The 16,556-nt window shown below is 36.0% G+C and overlaps 1 protein-coding gene across 1 annotated transcript in view; it reads left to right on the forward strand.

The window, feature by feature from the left end:
• Nucleotides 1-16,556, forward strand: part of BIRC6 (baculoviral IAP repeat containing 6) — a 262,197-nt gene that overhangs the window by 89,573 nt on the left and 156,068 nt on the right. Inside the window, exons 16-23 of the mRNA XM_037740766.1 lie at nt 2,108-2,286; nt 3,911-4,044; nt 4,653-4,814; nt 4,912-5,043; nt 5,966-6,063; nt 8,901-9,048; nt 9,925-10,058; nt 15,507-15,653. Coding sequence (XP_037596694.1) covers nt 2,108-2,286; nt 3,911-4,044; nt 4,653-4,814; nt 4,912-5,043; nt 5,966-6,063; nt 8,901-9,048; nt 9,925-10,058; nt 15,507-15,653 — 1,134 coding nt within the window. The remainder of the gene's footprint in view (nt 1-2,107; nt 2,287-3,910; nt 4,045-4,652; nt 4,815-4,911; nt 5,044-5,965; nt 6,064-8,900; nt 9,049-9,924; nt 10,059-15,506; nt 15,654-16,556) is intronic.

The raw sequence follows: 16,556 nt of genomic DNA on the forward strand, positions 1-16,556 counted from the left end.
AAAAAAAAAAAACCAACACAAAATGACTAGTTGGATTGTTGAAGAAACTTGAATGTGGGGTGGGATGTAGAGATCCTTCTCCAACCCAAGAAAATAGCTACATATCCACTATTTTAATTTCTGTACATTTCCTTCCTAACGTTTGTCCACATTCACACATATACATTTAATTGCAGACATAGTACAGATAAAGTGTCCCTTATCTGAAATGCTTGGGACCAGAAGTGTTTCAGATTTCAGGTTTTTTTCTGGTTCTGGACTATTTGTGGTATGCTTAACTAGTTCGGTATTCCTAACCCAAAAATCTAAAATGTGAAATGTTCCAAGGAGCATTTCCTTTGAGCATCATATTGGCTCTCAAAGAGTTTTGCATTTTGGATTTTCAGATTAGGGATACTTAGTCTGTATTTATGGAAGTTTTGTGCTTTCTTATTGTCATTAAGTTTTTGAGATGTTACGTGTTAGGTTTCATGCTAGGATACAGTATTGAACAAAAACTAATAAAACCTCAAATTGTTTAGATTATAAATTTGTTTTGTTCAATGAGAGTGTGAATCTTACATTTTTATGTGGAAATAAAAATATTGGTGTTTAAAAAATTTTTTTTATTATTTAGAGGCACATTCTCCCTGTGTTGCCCAGGCTAGTCTCCAGCTCCTGAGCTCAGGGGATCCTCCTGCCTTGGCCTACCAAAGTGTTAGGATTACAGGTGTGAGCCATCATGCCTGGCCAAAAATACTGATTTTGACAAAATGGAGTATAGAATTACATGGCATATGTTTGGAAAACTTCCATACTATTAAAGTATGAATTTTCATAGAATATACTAAGATTTTTTTTTTCATAAAATTCTCCCCAACATCTTTGAAACTGAACAAGATGAGTGCTAAGTTTTTATGGAAGAGTAAAGGGGTAACATTGACCAAAGAACTTTGAAACAGAATGTCAGATACTACCACACAGAGAATTGTATGGTAGTGTTAAGAAAAATGTAACAGTGTAGCCCTAGCACAGCAGGCAGGGTAGCTAAATTCGTAATCATGAAAAGATGTAATATCTGCTTATGCAACAATATACTGGTAGTTTGCTGGTAGTTGTAGTAATTTGATGATAATTAAGAAATGTATTTTATATATAGATGATATAGTGTGATCCCAATTTAGTTAAAACAACATAAAACACATACTAGTGATGATAATTATTTGAGTGCTTTCTTTGTGCCAAGCACAGTTAACAGTGGTTTAGTTAACTCTGAGGTAGGCACTATTAGTCTCATTTTACATTTGAGGAAACTGAGCCACAGAGAGGAAAATTTGTCACTTGCCTCAGAGCCATCAATATTCAAACCCAGGCAGTGACTCCAAAGCCTGCATGCCACATTTTTTTTTTTTTTTTTTTTTTTTGAGACGGAGTTTCACTCATGTTACCCAGGCTGGAGTGCAATGGCGCGATCTCGGCTCACCGCAACCTCCGCCTCCTGGGTTCAGGCAATTCTCCTGCCTCAGCCTCCTGAGTAGCTGGGATTACAGGCACGCACCACCATGCCCAGCTAATTTTTTGTATTTTTAGTAGAGACGGGGTTTCACCATGTTGACCAGGATGGTCTCAATCTCTTGACCTCGTGATCCACCCGCCTCGGCCTCCCAAAGTGCTGGGATTACAGGCTTGAGCCACCGCGCCCGGCCGCATGCCACATTTTTAACTGTCAGTCCTATAACGCTATGTGTATATGTGCACACATAATGTGGACGTGTGTACATGTATGTGTAAGAAGATTGGATGGATATATGCTCTGTAATTATCTGGATGATAGTTTAATGACAATTTTGTTGTGTATGTGTAGTTTGCAACATTTTTACCATTAAAATGAATAATATTGGGGAAAAGATAATGGTTTTATACTGTTCATATCATTTTTGTGTTTGTTGTTTTTTGCTGCCAGCATATGAAGGTGGTTTAACTTTCTTCTGACAAGCAGTATAATTTGAAAGTTCTGGTCTACTGTACTTTTTGTGGAGTTAGCTGTTGATCTTGTTCTATGAAGATGAAAAACAGTGGAATTCATTGGTAATTCAGTTATTTTCCCCATTCTCTTCCACTTCTCTAGGTATGGCAGGAGGAAAATACCGTTCATTTTTAATCCATGTCAAGGCAGTGAATGAAAGAGGAACAGAAGAGATTTGTAATGGTGGTATACGTCCTGTAGTAAGGCTTCCATCTCTAAAACACCAAAGTAACAAGGGTTACTCACTTGCTTCACTTTTGGCAAAAGTTGCAGCAGGCAAGGTATAAAACTGTCATTTTGAACAATAACAATACTGTTTTAAACATTGTGGTTCAGATTTAACATACTGTTAGAAGTAGTATGACTCTTCAGTGATGTTTTGTTATAACTTGGTTTGTTTGTATTTTTTCTTTGGAGTGACTTAAATATATTTAAGAAGAAAAGTGTTTTGAATTAACTTTATTATTTTATTTTATTTATTTTACATTTTTGAGATGGAGTCTTCTTCTTTCCCCCAGGCTGTTGTGCAGTGGTGCAATCTCGGCTCACTGCAACCTCTGCCTCCCAGGTTTAAGCCATTCTCCCACATCAGCCTCCCTAGTAGCTGGGGTCACAGGCATGCATAACCACGCCCAGCTAATTTTTGTATTTTTAGAAGAGATGGGGTTTCACCATGTTGGCCGGGCTGGTTTCTAACTCCTGGCCTCAGGTAATCTGCCCACCTTGGCCTCCCAAAGTGCTGGGATTACCGGGGTGAGCCACCATGCCCAGCCTGAATTAACTTTAGGCAAATTACCTAGCTTTTATGATGTATATTGAGTAGGGAGTAATTGCTAGCAGATATTTCCCTTTATAATTATTTTAGACCATAATATTTATTTATTTTGGTATGAGAGTTTCTTTGTATGCCCTCTGTTGGCAACTCATAACCTTGTTTTTAGTGAATATTTGGGAGCATACAGAAAGAGAAGTTGGGAAATAATTTTATGCAGTTTCTAATCTTCATGGTTGATTTTCTGAAAGTAGCTGTGAACTGCGCAGCTCTTTATAATTCGATTTATATTGGATGTCCTGGAACTCAGGAAGGAGGTTTTATCATCATTATTCATGAGGACTCATACTGATACTTATCAGTAACACCAGTCATCTTACATATATATATAGGTCTTCCAGTTTTTCAAGGACTTCTGTAAACTTTATCTGATGTAATCTTCAGTATAACTCTGAAGTGGGCACACCAGGTTCTGTTATCTCCGTTTTTTAAATATTGAAAGTGAGAGAACTTTAGAGATTGGGGAGTCTGACATGTCTCAAATATTTATTTATTCATTATATATTTTGAGACAGAGTCTTCCTCTGTTGCCCGGGCTATAGTGCAGTGATGTGATCTTGGCTCACTGCAGCCTCCACCCCCTGAGTTCAAGTGATTCTCTTGCCTCAGCCTCCTGAGTAGCTGGGATTAAAGGTGCCTGCCATCATGCTTGGCTAATTTTTGTAATGTTTTGGTAGAGATGGGGTTTCGCTGTGTTGGCCAGGTTGGTCTGAAACTCTGGAGATCAAGTGATCCGTCTGCCTTGGCCTCTGGAATTATAGGCCTGAGCCACCACACCCAGCCTCACGTAATTATTTTAAATGCAATAATGGGGAATTGGATCAGGACTTTGGTTTTATTATCTGTAATTATTGGGTTATTACCTTTGAAATAGTGGCTGTGTCTTTCTTTTTTCCCCTATTATAATTCTGGAGAAGATCATGTACTGAATATCAGAGTAAAAGCTATCATTTTATTTTGAGATTTATGTTTTGATAGCCATAATTCAGTTATTTTTCTTTATTTTATAACTTTAATAGCAGAGAATTTTTAGTTTAGTTTATTTTTTAAAATTTATTATTTTTAATGTTTAGGAAAAATCATCTAATGTTAAGAATGAAAATGCAAGTGGTACCCGTAAATCTGAAAACCTCCGGGGCTGTGATTTACTTCAAGAGGTCTCAGTCACCATTCGAAGATTTAAGAAAACTTCAATTTCTAAGGAAAGGTAATTTCATTGCATTCTCTTGCTATTCTTACAGTAATTAAAGCACAAAACGTGCCAGCACACACACATATACACACAAATGTAAAAATCTTTTACCTGAAAATTTTTGTTCTCCACTTTTCCTAAATAATTGTAATCTTGATGAGAGTATGGGTTGTCTTTATGTTTCATTGGTTTATTTCTGGTGTCTACACAATGCTTGTTAAATAATAGGAATGGACGAAAGATAATAATTTGACATATACTCGTCAGGCAAGGGAGCGTGTACCTATAGTCCCAGCTACTGAAGAAGTGTGGGTAGGAGGATCACTTGAACCCAAGAGTTTGAGTCTAGCCTGGACAACAGAGGGACACCCAATCTCTGGAGAAAAAAAAAACCAAAAAGAAATTACACACATTCCTTGTTACATGATAGCACATTATTGTAAATGCGATTTCTTTAAAATTTTTCTACAAATGAAATACTCAATATATAGCTATTACTTTTAATTTTAAAGGTACTTGTGATGTTCATGATTTAAAATGAAACATTGCATGACCATCTAGGTTGTGATAGCTTTAGTTGTTCTGTTTTGGTTGGTAATGTGTTTATATTTCTTTTTTTGTAGAGTGCAACGATGTGCCATGTTACAGTTTTCAGAATTTCATGAGAAGCTTCTTAACACTCTTTGCAGAAAAGCAGATGATGGCCAGATCACAGAACATGCCCAGAGTCTTGTGTTGGATACTCTCTGTTGGTTAGCTGGAGTTCATTCAAATGGACCTGGAAGGTTAATAATTAAAATTTTGCTTACCACTGTTGATTGCCCTTTGGATGTTATGATTTAAAGTTCAAGATGAGTCTAAATGTCTGCTATTGTTTTGCAGCTCAAAGGAAGGAAATGAGAGCCTACTTTCAAAAACACGGAAATGTCTTTCAGACATCGTTCGTGTTTGCTTCTTTGAGGCAGGACGAAGTATAGCCCATAAATGTGCCCGATTTCTAGCCTTGTGCATTAGGTTGGTGTGTTTTTAAGTTGAAAGCATACTTTCTAGGTACACTTGCGATTCAGTGAGTAATACCTTGTTTATAGTGTAATGTGATCCTTGTTTAATCTGTAATTTAAGAGAATTTCAAAACTTGATGAGGATTGTTCATAACCTTAGCAAGAATTTTGGGTTCTAAGGGTAAAGTATTATGTTAAATAAGTCTATTTAACTTATAAGAAAAGAAGTCCACTGAGCTTCTCTCCCTATTAGTAGTAGTTTGGAGAATTTGGCAAGGGAACTCTTCACCCCTTTCACTCCCTACTTTCCTTTATTGTCTTTTCTTGCCCCAAAGTGTTTTCTCTGTTACATGTAAATCTTACCGACTTTTTTTGTAGCATTGTGCAGATCCTTTTTTCTAAACCCTGAAACAAATTAGAACAGTCTCCCCTGATTCCCAGGGAATGTGTTCCAAGAACCGTTCCCCCACCTGCCCCGACCCACCCAGTGGATACTGTAGATAGTAGTGAGCCATGTGTATATTATTGTTTTTTCCTATGGTCTCTCTCTCTTAAAATATCTTATTGTACTGTTCTCACCTGTGTTTGGACTACACTTGACCATGTATAACTGAAACTGTAGAAGTTGAAACTGCATGTAAGAGTTCCTAATATTTAAGGTTCCTACTTGCTACTGTATCTAGGAAGTGTCTAAGAGCTGATGGTCAGTATTGACCAGTAATGATAATGGTTTAATGCATAAGAAAATATTTACAGAGATCCTTAGTATAATCAGTCCCTACTATCTTTCGGTATTTTATAGAGCTTTAAGGTAGGTTTTTCTTTTAATCTGTATAGAATATATTTTAAAGATTTTTAAGTACCACACCAAGTTTAGGGTTGAATTTAGACCTTGAGTAATGTCTTTACAATTTTTCTTTTTAAAAATTTTTCAGTAATGGCAAATGTGACGCATGTCAACCAGGATTTGGATCTGTTCTCTTGAAGGCTTTACTTGATAATATGTCATTTTTACCTGCAGCAGCAACTGGTGGTATGTAAAATTATATAGTTATATGGAACATCTCACAAGTTTACTTAGGATTATTTCGTAACTATTTTTTCTCTATGGAAGTTCACTTTCCTGTAGCTTATCTGTAGTTTTTGAAGGGATCAATAACTTGTGACTGGGTGGGGATATACGCTGTCAACAATACTCCAAAGAAAAGGTTCATGGGACAGTTATGTAAATATCAGGTCATCTTACTTCATATCTATTTTTCAGTACTTCATTACAATCATTGAGTTGTTTGGTTGTGGGATGTGACATTAATAAGTAAAACAGTGCAGATGTCATTGTACTTGCATATATTATACATGATTATGTAACTGGGTTTTTTGGGTGCTGGTGAGGCACAGCTTACCTGAGAGAATGTTGTAGGTTTTTGGTTTTCGCCTTCTTAGGAATGAAAGAGACGATTACAGCAGGTGCGCTCTAAGCTTGTAAAGTAAATACCAAGAAGTGTTACAGAAAGGTGATTTTATTTAGGTAGAGAAAAGAGGGGAAAAAAAAGAAGGAGAAGAGAGAAGAACTTCCATCAAGAGTGTGGAAGGGGAATCCGGCCGGGTGTGGGGACAAGGACTTTTAACAAGGGAGGAATTCCCTCCTTCTCTAACCAAACAGCCGCCCCCCCCACCTCCCTCCCGCCCAATGAAAAGAGTTCCTTTAAACTTCCCTGGGGTCATTGACACTTAGTTTCTTCCTGCGCCTGTGAAATTCAAACATAAACTGTTAAATCTCCCGGATGGAGATAGATGTGACGGGGGCTTGGCACTGGGAAGTTTTTGCCCTTAAAACTATGCCCCCTTGTGGACCCAGAAAGAGAACACATTCCCTTAATTGGTAGGGACTGTGACAAACTGGAATTTCCTGAAAGGGACCAGTTTTGTTTTGTTTTGTTTTTAAGCACCTGAGGACCTTGTTGAAATGGTTTCAGAATGAATGCTCATGCCTGTAATCCTAGCACTTTGGGAGGCTGAGGTGGGCGGATCATGGGGTCAAGAGTTCAAGACCAGCCTGACCAATATGGTGAAACCCCATCTCCACTAAAAATACAAAAATTAGCTGGGCGTGGTGATGCGCTCCTGTAATCCCAGCTACTCAGGAGGCTGTGGCAGGAGAATCGCTTGAACCTGGCAGGCGAAGGTTGCAGTGAGCTGAGATTGCACCACTGCACTTCAGCCTGGGTGACAGAGCGAGACTCTGTCTCAAAAATTAAAAAAAGAATGAATATAATTGGAGGTAGAGAGTAGAATGATGGCTACCAGAGTCTGGGTAGGTGAGTGGGATTTGAAGAGAGGTTGATAAATTAGTACGAAAATATGGTTAAAGGAAATAAGTTCTAGTGTTTGATAGCACAGTAGGGTGACTAGTTCGTGGTATATTTCAGAACAGCTAAAAGAGAACATTTGAAATGTTCCCAATGCAAAGAGATGACAGGTATCCTAAATACCGTGATTGATCATTATACATGGCATGCATATATCAAAACATCACATGTACCCCGTATATATGTGCAATTATTGTTTATCAAAAAAGAATGAATGTAGTTATCAAGTAGGAATTCGTAAAGCAATTCTCTAAAATAGCACGTACGTAAGGTAATAAAGAGTTTTAAAGATTCTTACCGTTTTTTCTAGTATATGGTGTTAATATGAAGGGCTACTAATTTGGCCTCTTAAGCCAAATTTTATTTATTGTTAGACATTTCTCACAATTTGCTTTTTTGTTTGTTTGTTTGTTTTTGTTTTTGTTTTTAGAGATGGGGTTTCACCATGTTGTTCAGGCTGGTCTTGAACTCCTAACCTCAGGTATCCTAAATGATAATCCGCCTGCCTCGGCCTCCCAAAGTGCTGGGATTACAGGTGCGAGCCATCATGCCTGGCAAAATCTGTTTTATTAAAAAAACATTCAAGCTGGGCACAGTGGCTCACACCTGTAATCCCAGCATTTTGAGAGGCCATGGAGGGAGGATTGCTTTAGTCCAGGATTAAAAAAAAAAAAAAAACCCATTCAACAAGTTACCTCAGTGAGTTACATATTTCATAAAGATTTCATCTTTGTGTTAAACAACAACAAAAAATGCTTGTTGAGAGTTACTAAAAAGTTATATCATTTTCTTAATTTAGATAAAGAGTGTTTATATTTACATTGAATATATTTTGGCTACAACTATTAATTGTGAACTAGAACATTTTCACTCGGTTGCTCATTACGGTACTCTTATGTTTAAAAGTTTCTTAAGGATAGTTTTAAAGATAGGATGCTTAAATTTTGGCATGTACTTAGCAGTTAAACATCTCAAGTTTTATTAAAAAATGTAAAAATACACTGTCATGATCATCTTTTAAGCCATGTTGATCTGTATCTAACGCATTATAGAATAATTGTATTCCCCATTCATTCACTTAAATGGGCTGCTTGAAGCTCACTGCTGTCCACTACTTTTAAAAATTTTAGTACAGAGAAGCAGTATTTTGTGAAGGATGATTTGTAGGGCCTGCAGTCTCCTCACTTTTTCAGCTATTTCAAAGTGTCCCTGAGAGTCATTTCACATTACTGTACACCTAAATGCCTATGTTGGCTTGATAAAACTCTCCAGAAATTTTTGAAATTCTTAGTGTAATACTGCCTCAGGGTGTTGTTTATATTTTAAGTTTCTCTTTGATCCCTCCCAGGAGTTGGTCTTTGTAAATTACCTGTAAGATTTTTTTTTCCAGAAAAAGGAGTATATTCCTAGCAAAAGGAAGTATGCTGATAAATAGGTAATCTTAAATTCTCATTGTTAGAGTTAAAGGAGGAAAAAGAAACATTTTTGTTGTTTTTTCCAGGTTCCGTCTATTGGTATTTTGTCTTACTGAATTATGTGAAAGATGAAGATCTGGCTGGCTGCAGCACAGCTTGTGCATCTTTGCTTACTGCAGTGTCCAGACAGTTACAGGACAGGCTAACACCAATGGAGGCTTTACTTCAGACAAGGTATTTTAGTATATCTAATGACTAATAATACTCGTCTCTGAGTATGATCACACCTTTGCAGAGAACTGTTATTTAATACATATGCTGAAAACAGTATTTTTCTTACAAAAATGTTTAGTTTATACTTTTACCTTTTTCCGCATGATAATAGCCTGAGGTTTTATTTTCTTCTGTTTTTTCAGAAATTACTCTGAGAAATTACTATGAAGTGTCTTTAACAGTTTGATAAATCCTTATGATGATTATCCAGAGTGCTAATTTTATTTAATACTGAAAAGTCATATTCTCTGCTAATGGAAGAAGAATATAATGTGTCTGTTTCTCTATGCATTTTATAGGTGTAATTACATGAATCACTTATTGTCCCATTACTAGTATTATTCTACCTACTACTTATATTTCAAAACTTTTAACATGATGAATTAAGCAATAATAAAAGGTTAGATTTCAGTTCTTGCCTGATTGTGTATGTTTGAAGTAGGGAATTCCTCCATTTAGAGCAGAGATTTTATAATTTTCTAGATTAGATGTTTTGATTTTGATGACATTTTACTCATAGTCTTTGTACTTTAGGCTATGTACAATGACTGCGGGGAGAGAGTGGTGCCTAATGCCCCTTGTTTCAGTCTGCAGGTGGCAGTCTTAGTACCTTAGTTGCCAGTTTATTGGAATCACATTTGTTGAGTCTCTGGACAGTGTCTTTTAGAGTATAGATTTCTGGGAACATAGTTGAGATTCACTGAATTTGATGGGTCAAATCTAGTCAGCATCTCCCTCTGCCCTGTTAGTCAGACTGCTTTTAAAACTAAGCAAATAGGTAATTTGTTAATTAGATGGCTGAAAGGAAAATTGTTAGTGCATTATTTTATTTTTCAGATATGGATTATATAGCTCACCATTTGATCCAGTCCTCTTTGATTTGGAGATGAGTGGCTCTTCTTGTAAAAATGTTTATAACAGCAGCATTGGTGTCCAGTCAGATGAAATTGATTTATCAGATGTCCTTTCAGGTAGTGATTTCTTTTATTAAAGGAAATTCTGAATGTTGTATCTTGGATTTAAGTTGCCATTTGACTTAATAGATTGTAGTCATTTATGTATTTGTATGTATTTAGAAAACTAAAATTCCTTAGAACTTAACATCTGAGTTGTTAAAATGTTTGCTGGAAGGTTTTAACTTCATCTTTCCCCCTCCAGAAAATTCCACTGTGTTAAAGTCATATTTGAAAGGGTTGTGACTTTGATGTTTTGTTTTTGTTATTCATTTCGTTTCAGTGTGATTTTAATGCTTATAAGAGACTCTTTGAAATTTTATTTATTTGTTGTAGACTTCTCAGTTTTATTTGATGTACCTTTGCTCTCTCTGTAAAGTTAAAAAACATTTCTTATTTCTAAAATAATTAACAAATACTTATTGTAATAAGTAAGGATGCACAAACAAAAGATAATTTTCTGCATCTATCACTTTCTTGAGGTAAACTTTGTATACATTACATGTATCCTTCTATATTTTCTGAAGAATGTTTTTTGGATGTATGCATAACACTATTTGCATAATCTTTTTCATTTTTTTTTTTTGGGGTACTCTCCTCAGTAAGATGTATAATCTTTTTAAGTGCTAAAATTTGCTATTTTTGTTAGATAAAACAGTGACCATTTTATTTTTTTCTTCCATCTAATCGCACGTATTCCAAGTGTTGTTAGGAAACCAAAACGTTAGAAAATTGCAAACAGATTAAGGTAATAATATTTCAGTAAACTTTGAGAGAGAAATTCAATTTTGGGGAGGCCGGGCGCGGTGGCTCAAGCCTGTAATCCCAGCACTTTGGGAGGCCGAGGCGGGTGGATCACGAGGTCAAGAGATCGAGACCATCCTGGTCAACATGGTGAAACCTCGTCTCTACTAAAAATACAAAAAATTAGCTGGGCATGGTGGCACATGCCTGTAATCCCAGCTACTCAGGAGGCTGAGGCAGGAGAATTGCCTGAAACCAGGAGACGGAGGTTGCGGTGAGCCGAGATCGCGCCATTGCACTCCAGCGTGGGTAACAAGAGCGAGACTCCGTCTCAAAAAAAAAAAAAAAAAAAGAGAAATTCAATTTTGTTCAAAAGTAACTTAGGAGGTGTGAAAAAAGCAAAATAAAAAAACCAAATACAGAAATATAAATGAACTGTAAAATGCCAAAACCCTAACCTTTCTACACTCTTAGGTTTCCGTTGTTAACTGGATGTTTAGCTATTTAAACTTGTTTGTGGCCCATGTTCGTTAATACAGTTTCTAATGAAAGATCATACTACACATACTGATCTGTCACTTGCTTTTTAATTGCTTATGCTGCCTTGAATATATTTGTTATTGCTCCATTTGATGACTTAGGCTCCGATTGCCTTATGCCCGTCCTACCATTTTCCGTCTTTTCTGTTCAAGTGATACATCAATTAGGCTATTGCAGTTCATTTTTGGAACTAAGAGGAGAGGCTAGAACTAGAGATACAGATACCTTCAGTATACCAAAAGAAGCAGTTAAATTTGTTAGGGTCAAAGTGTAAGGGAAACTCTATAAGGTTCATTCTAAGCTCTGAGGTAGTCAAGTTTGCAACTGAGTAAAGAAGACTGAGAATAAGGGATTTAGAAATCATGATATGTCTCCACATTAATGTCTCCTCATGTTATTCCTCATTATTAGTCCCTCTACAGCATTTTTTTTTTTTTTTTTTGAGGGGGTTGGTGGTTAATGGCATCAGTGGCACAAGACAGAAATGTGAATGTCATCCTTGATACCTGTATCTTTCTTATACCTACATTGAGGGTATCACCATGTGGCACCTATTTTTTCACCAGTGTATACATTTGTTCCTCTCTATCCATGGGGAATTGGTGCCAGGAGTCCTCGCAGAAAACAAAGTCTAAAATATCCAAGTCCCTTAAAAAAAAAGGTATAGTGCCTTTCTTACGTCATTTATAATACCTAATGCAATGTTAATGGTATGTGAGTAGTTGTTATACTATATTGTTTAGGGAGTAATGACAAGAAAAAAAGGCTGTACATGTTCAGTACAGACTCAGCCATTCATTTTTCCCCCTGAGTATTTTCTCTCTGTAGTTAGTTGAATCCATGCATGCCAAACCCACAGATACAGAGAGCTGACTGTATTTCAAGTTTGCTCACTTTCTTACCTCCCATCATCACAAGATTACAGTGTAAGTTACAGTCATCTTGACCTCAGCCAACAATATTAGCTTTCACATTGGTTTTCCTACCTCTGTTTTTGTCTCACTTCAGTACTTTCTTCACATTGCATTGTGTGTGATCTTTCAAGTACTTTACCTTTCTCCTTAGAATACTTTTCATTTCTTCCCATTTTCTGAAGTTTGCAGTTTCTAATACAGTATATAAAATCCTATATGATTTGGCTCTCTTTTCCTTGCCATTTTATCTTGTGTCATTGTCTTGTTTAGTCTTGTTTGGCCCTGTGATTCTCAAAGTGTGTTCAATAGACCGCCCAGCAGTTACTGAGATCATTAAGGGAACATATATGGCCATAACTATTTTCATGATAGTAGAAGGATGTTATTTGTCTTTTTGACTTCATTGACATTTGTATTGATTGTGAAAAAGCATGATGTTATTTACTGAGCACTTGAAATAAAATGTCAATGTCATTTTAAAATGTCCTTGATGCAGTAAAAATTATTAAATTTTTTTTTTTTTTTTTTTTGAGACGGAGTTTCACTCATGTTACCCAGGCCAGAGTGCAATGGCGCGATCTCGGCTCACCGCAACCTCCGCCTCCTGGGTTCAGGCAATTCTCCTGCCTCAGCCTCCTGAGTAGCTGGGATTACAGGCACGCACCACCATGCCCAGCTAATTTTTTGTATTTTATGTAGAGACAGGGTTTCACCATGTTGACCAGGATGGTCTCGATCTCTTGACCTCGTGATCCACCCGCCTCGGCCTCCCAAAGTGCTGGGATTACAGGCTTGAGCCACCGCGCCCGGCTAAAATTATTAAATTTTTAACCCATGAATACACATCTTTTATTCTGAGATGAATGAGAAATATGCATAGAGTACTTCTGTGGCATGACAAAGTACCATATTTGTTTCATGGAAATGTGCAGTTGAGTTACAAGCTGAACTAGTTGCTTGTTTCTTGGAATGCCGTGTTTATTTGCAGTAATGACTGGCAGACAAACTACACTCATTTACACTGTATTATTTGGCAGTTGTTTTTTGAGAAATGAATGAGAAACATCTTTCCCATAGTGAGCTTGATAGCTTCCTGATATGTAGATTTTTCTGATGGAATCTGTCATTAGAGAGTGTAATTTTCCAATATTGGATAATGAAATGTATCAATATTTGGAATATTTGTATACAGTGGTGAACCAATGTTTTCTGAATGATAAATGCATGATGTTTCACCATTATGCATGGGTAAAATTCCTTAAAAGATATATCAGTTGATCTTAATGTAACAGAGTTTGAGAAGGTCACTGATAAGATTTCAGATACCACATTGTAACCTTTAAGAAATTACCACTTGTCTCTGGGCATGGTGGCTCACACCTGTAATCCCAGCACTTTGGAAAGCCGAGCTAGGCTGATCACAAGGTGAAAAGATGGAGACCATTCTGGCCAACATGATGAAACCCTGTCTCTACTAAAAATAGAAAAATTAGCTGGGCGTGGTGGCACGCCTGTAGTCCCAGTCACTCAGGAGGCTGAGGCAGAAGAATCACTTGAACCCAGGAGACGGAGGTTGCAGTGAGCTGAGATTGTAACAAAAATTACCACTTGTCAAGTTTTTGAATATGCAAGTATGTTAAAATATTCTTTTTCCAACTACGTATTATTTGGGCCAGATTTTTTCACCTAAAACAACATACTGGAACACATTGAATGCAGAGTCAGGTAGGAGAATCCAGCCATCCTCTGACACTCCACATTTTAAAGAGATTTTTAAGTAGGTAAAACATTGTCACTTTTTAAATTAAATTATTTTTGCTTTAGAAAACAGTTACTTTTCATCAAATTATGCCATTTTAACATTTCATGGGTTTATTATTAAATGAATTAATATTTAAATTAATCATCTTGAAATACCTACTATGGTAAATACCAGTAAAACAATGGAAACAATATCTCTTCAGGGTTCATAATATTTTAAAAATATGCAGAGGGATCTTAGAATTGAGAACTGTTCCTCTAGCCATATTGTTCTTTCAGTTTCTTAAATGTGCCATGTTTCTTCACTATGGGGATTTCACTCATGTTCTTTCTGCATGTCTTTTTTCCCACTCCAAGGGAACAAATGTATAGAACTCTTATTCTTCCCATGAATCTCCTCATTTCATCAGGGAAGCATTTTATTACCCCATGACTTAGAATTGATTGCCCCTTGACTTATTAGTCCTTTAAATTTCTCTTAAGTAAAACCTTGCAGCTTAAAACAAAAAGTTAAATTGTTTAATTCCTAATAACCACTAACATACAATATAATCTTCATGAGGACTGAAACCTATCCTTTTACTCTTCTGTCTCCTAATTTTTGTATTAAGTGTGTGATAAACATTTTTTTGAACATGTGTCAGGCCCTATGCTGACCCCCAGTGAGACATTGGAAAACAAGGTTATGACAGTTTATGCTTGTATTTGATAGTCCATCAGCTGTTAATGACCGTTTTTAAATCTCCCTATTCTTTTTTATCTGTGAATTCGTTTTTGCTTTGTCTTTCAAAGAATTCTGTTTAAATGAGTGCTAATTCCAAAAAAAAGGGAAAGTAGTGAATATAATCCTTGTCCTCCCAAACTATATACACTGTAAATTCATTTGTATTCTCCCCTCCAGTATTCTTGCTGTGGTTTTATTTGTTATATAGTAGTGGCTACATAGCTTTTTCTTTTAAAAACTACTTAGGCTAGCTTAAATTATTTTTACGATGATGAAGTAGTGTGCTTCATTGTATAAAATTGATAATATGAACAAAATACAAGGGACTATGTAAAGATAGATCTTGTTAATATTTTTAAATGTTTGTCCTTTGTTTTGTGTCTTATGTTTATGCAGTTGACATAATCTGATTTTACATATACCCAACAGATAAGGTGATAACTAATGTGTGTAGCTGATTTACTACTTTTTTCCTCCATTTAAGATTCACATCACTTGTTATTGAATATAGGTTTCATATTAATAGGAAACTACTACCACTCATGTTTCTATTAATGTGAAGGGCTACTAAGTTGCTTTTATGCAGATCTGCTTTTGTAGCTGGGAAACGTGTCTGCTGTTTTGTCAGCTTTCTTAATACCATGCCCATGATTCAAACACTGTGTAAGAGTGATGCATTTGTATGTTCTAATTAAAATTTAAATTGCAGCTATAATTATTGTTATTACTATTGCTTTTTAAAAATTATCTTCACATATTATAAAACTTGTTTTTTGCCATTAGGAAATGGAAAGGTCAGTAGTTGCACAGCTGTGGAGGGTAGTTTCACATCTCTCACTGGACTTTTGGAAGTTGAACCCCTACACTTCACTTGTGTGTCAACTAGTGATGGAACCAGAATAGAAAGGGATGATGCAAGTACGTTTACTGGTATATACCTTCTTTTATTACATACTTTTTGCAGTAATAAAGTGGTATTTAAGTATTTTAACATCAGTTATAATTATGTAAGTTTCATTGCTATTGAGTGGAAATTTATTTATTGGAGGGACGTTTTGGGGAAATACAAATCGTTTATTTTCTTTTCCAAGTCAATTCATAGGTTTTCTTCCCCTGTACCCACTTAGAACAGTTTTAAATCATTTTGTTTTTATGTGTATACTCTTTCAGAAATTGTTTTAATTTGGAAAGTATCAAGTATGATGGAAATAAAAGGAGGAGTGAAAATATACTACATGTTTCTACTACTGAATGTTGTTTTTGAGAAGATTGAAATGAGTGAAGAGGGAATACTTTTTTTCCAGCTAGTTTAAAACAACTTTGAATATTTGAGGCACTATTTGGTTTTGTTGAATATGTGATGTTCTTGGTGTGCTAAATAAATACCTTGACTTAAAAATTAAGTTTTTGACCGTCAGTCAGTGGAAACTTGTTTATTTTCTTTCTTGTTTTCTGTGATTTTTTTCCCTCCTCATGTAGGAAGATTGGTGTTTGTTTACAGTTACTTCTATTGCAGCAGAAATAATTGAAGTATTTCAATTAAGATTGGTTTATGATTTTCTGTCTATATTAGTCATTGAAGGGTTTGAATATTGTCTTGATGTGATTCTTCTGTTTGTGGTTTTGTGGAATTGGGCACCACCTTAGTCTCCTCAACATTTTAACAAAAAGCAAAAATGGTTTGCTAGAGAAGTCATGAAAAATTTAATCTTATCACCTGATTCCAGAATAGCAAGAAGTTTTTTTTTTTTTTTTTTTTTTGAGACAGAGTTTCGCTCTTGTTACCCAGGCTGGAGTGCAATGGCGCGATCTCGGCTCACCGCAACCTCCGCC

The sequence above is a fragment of the Cebus imitator genome, unplaced genomic scaffold (genome assembly GCF_001604975.1).
Source record: "Cebus imitator isolate Cc_AM_T3 unplaced genomic scaffold, Cebus_imitator-1.0 Scaffold88, whole genome shotgun sequence".
Lineage (NCBI taxonomy): Eukaryota > Metazoa > Chordata > Mammalia > Primates > Cebidae > Cebus > Cebus imitator.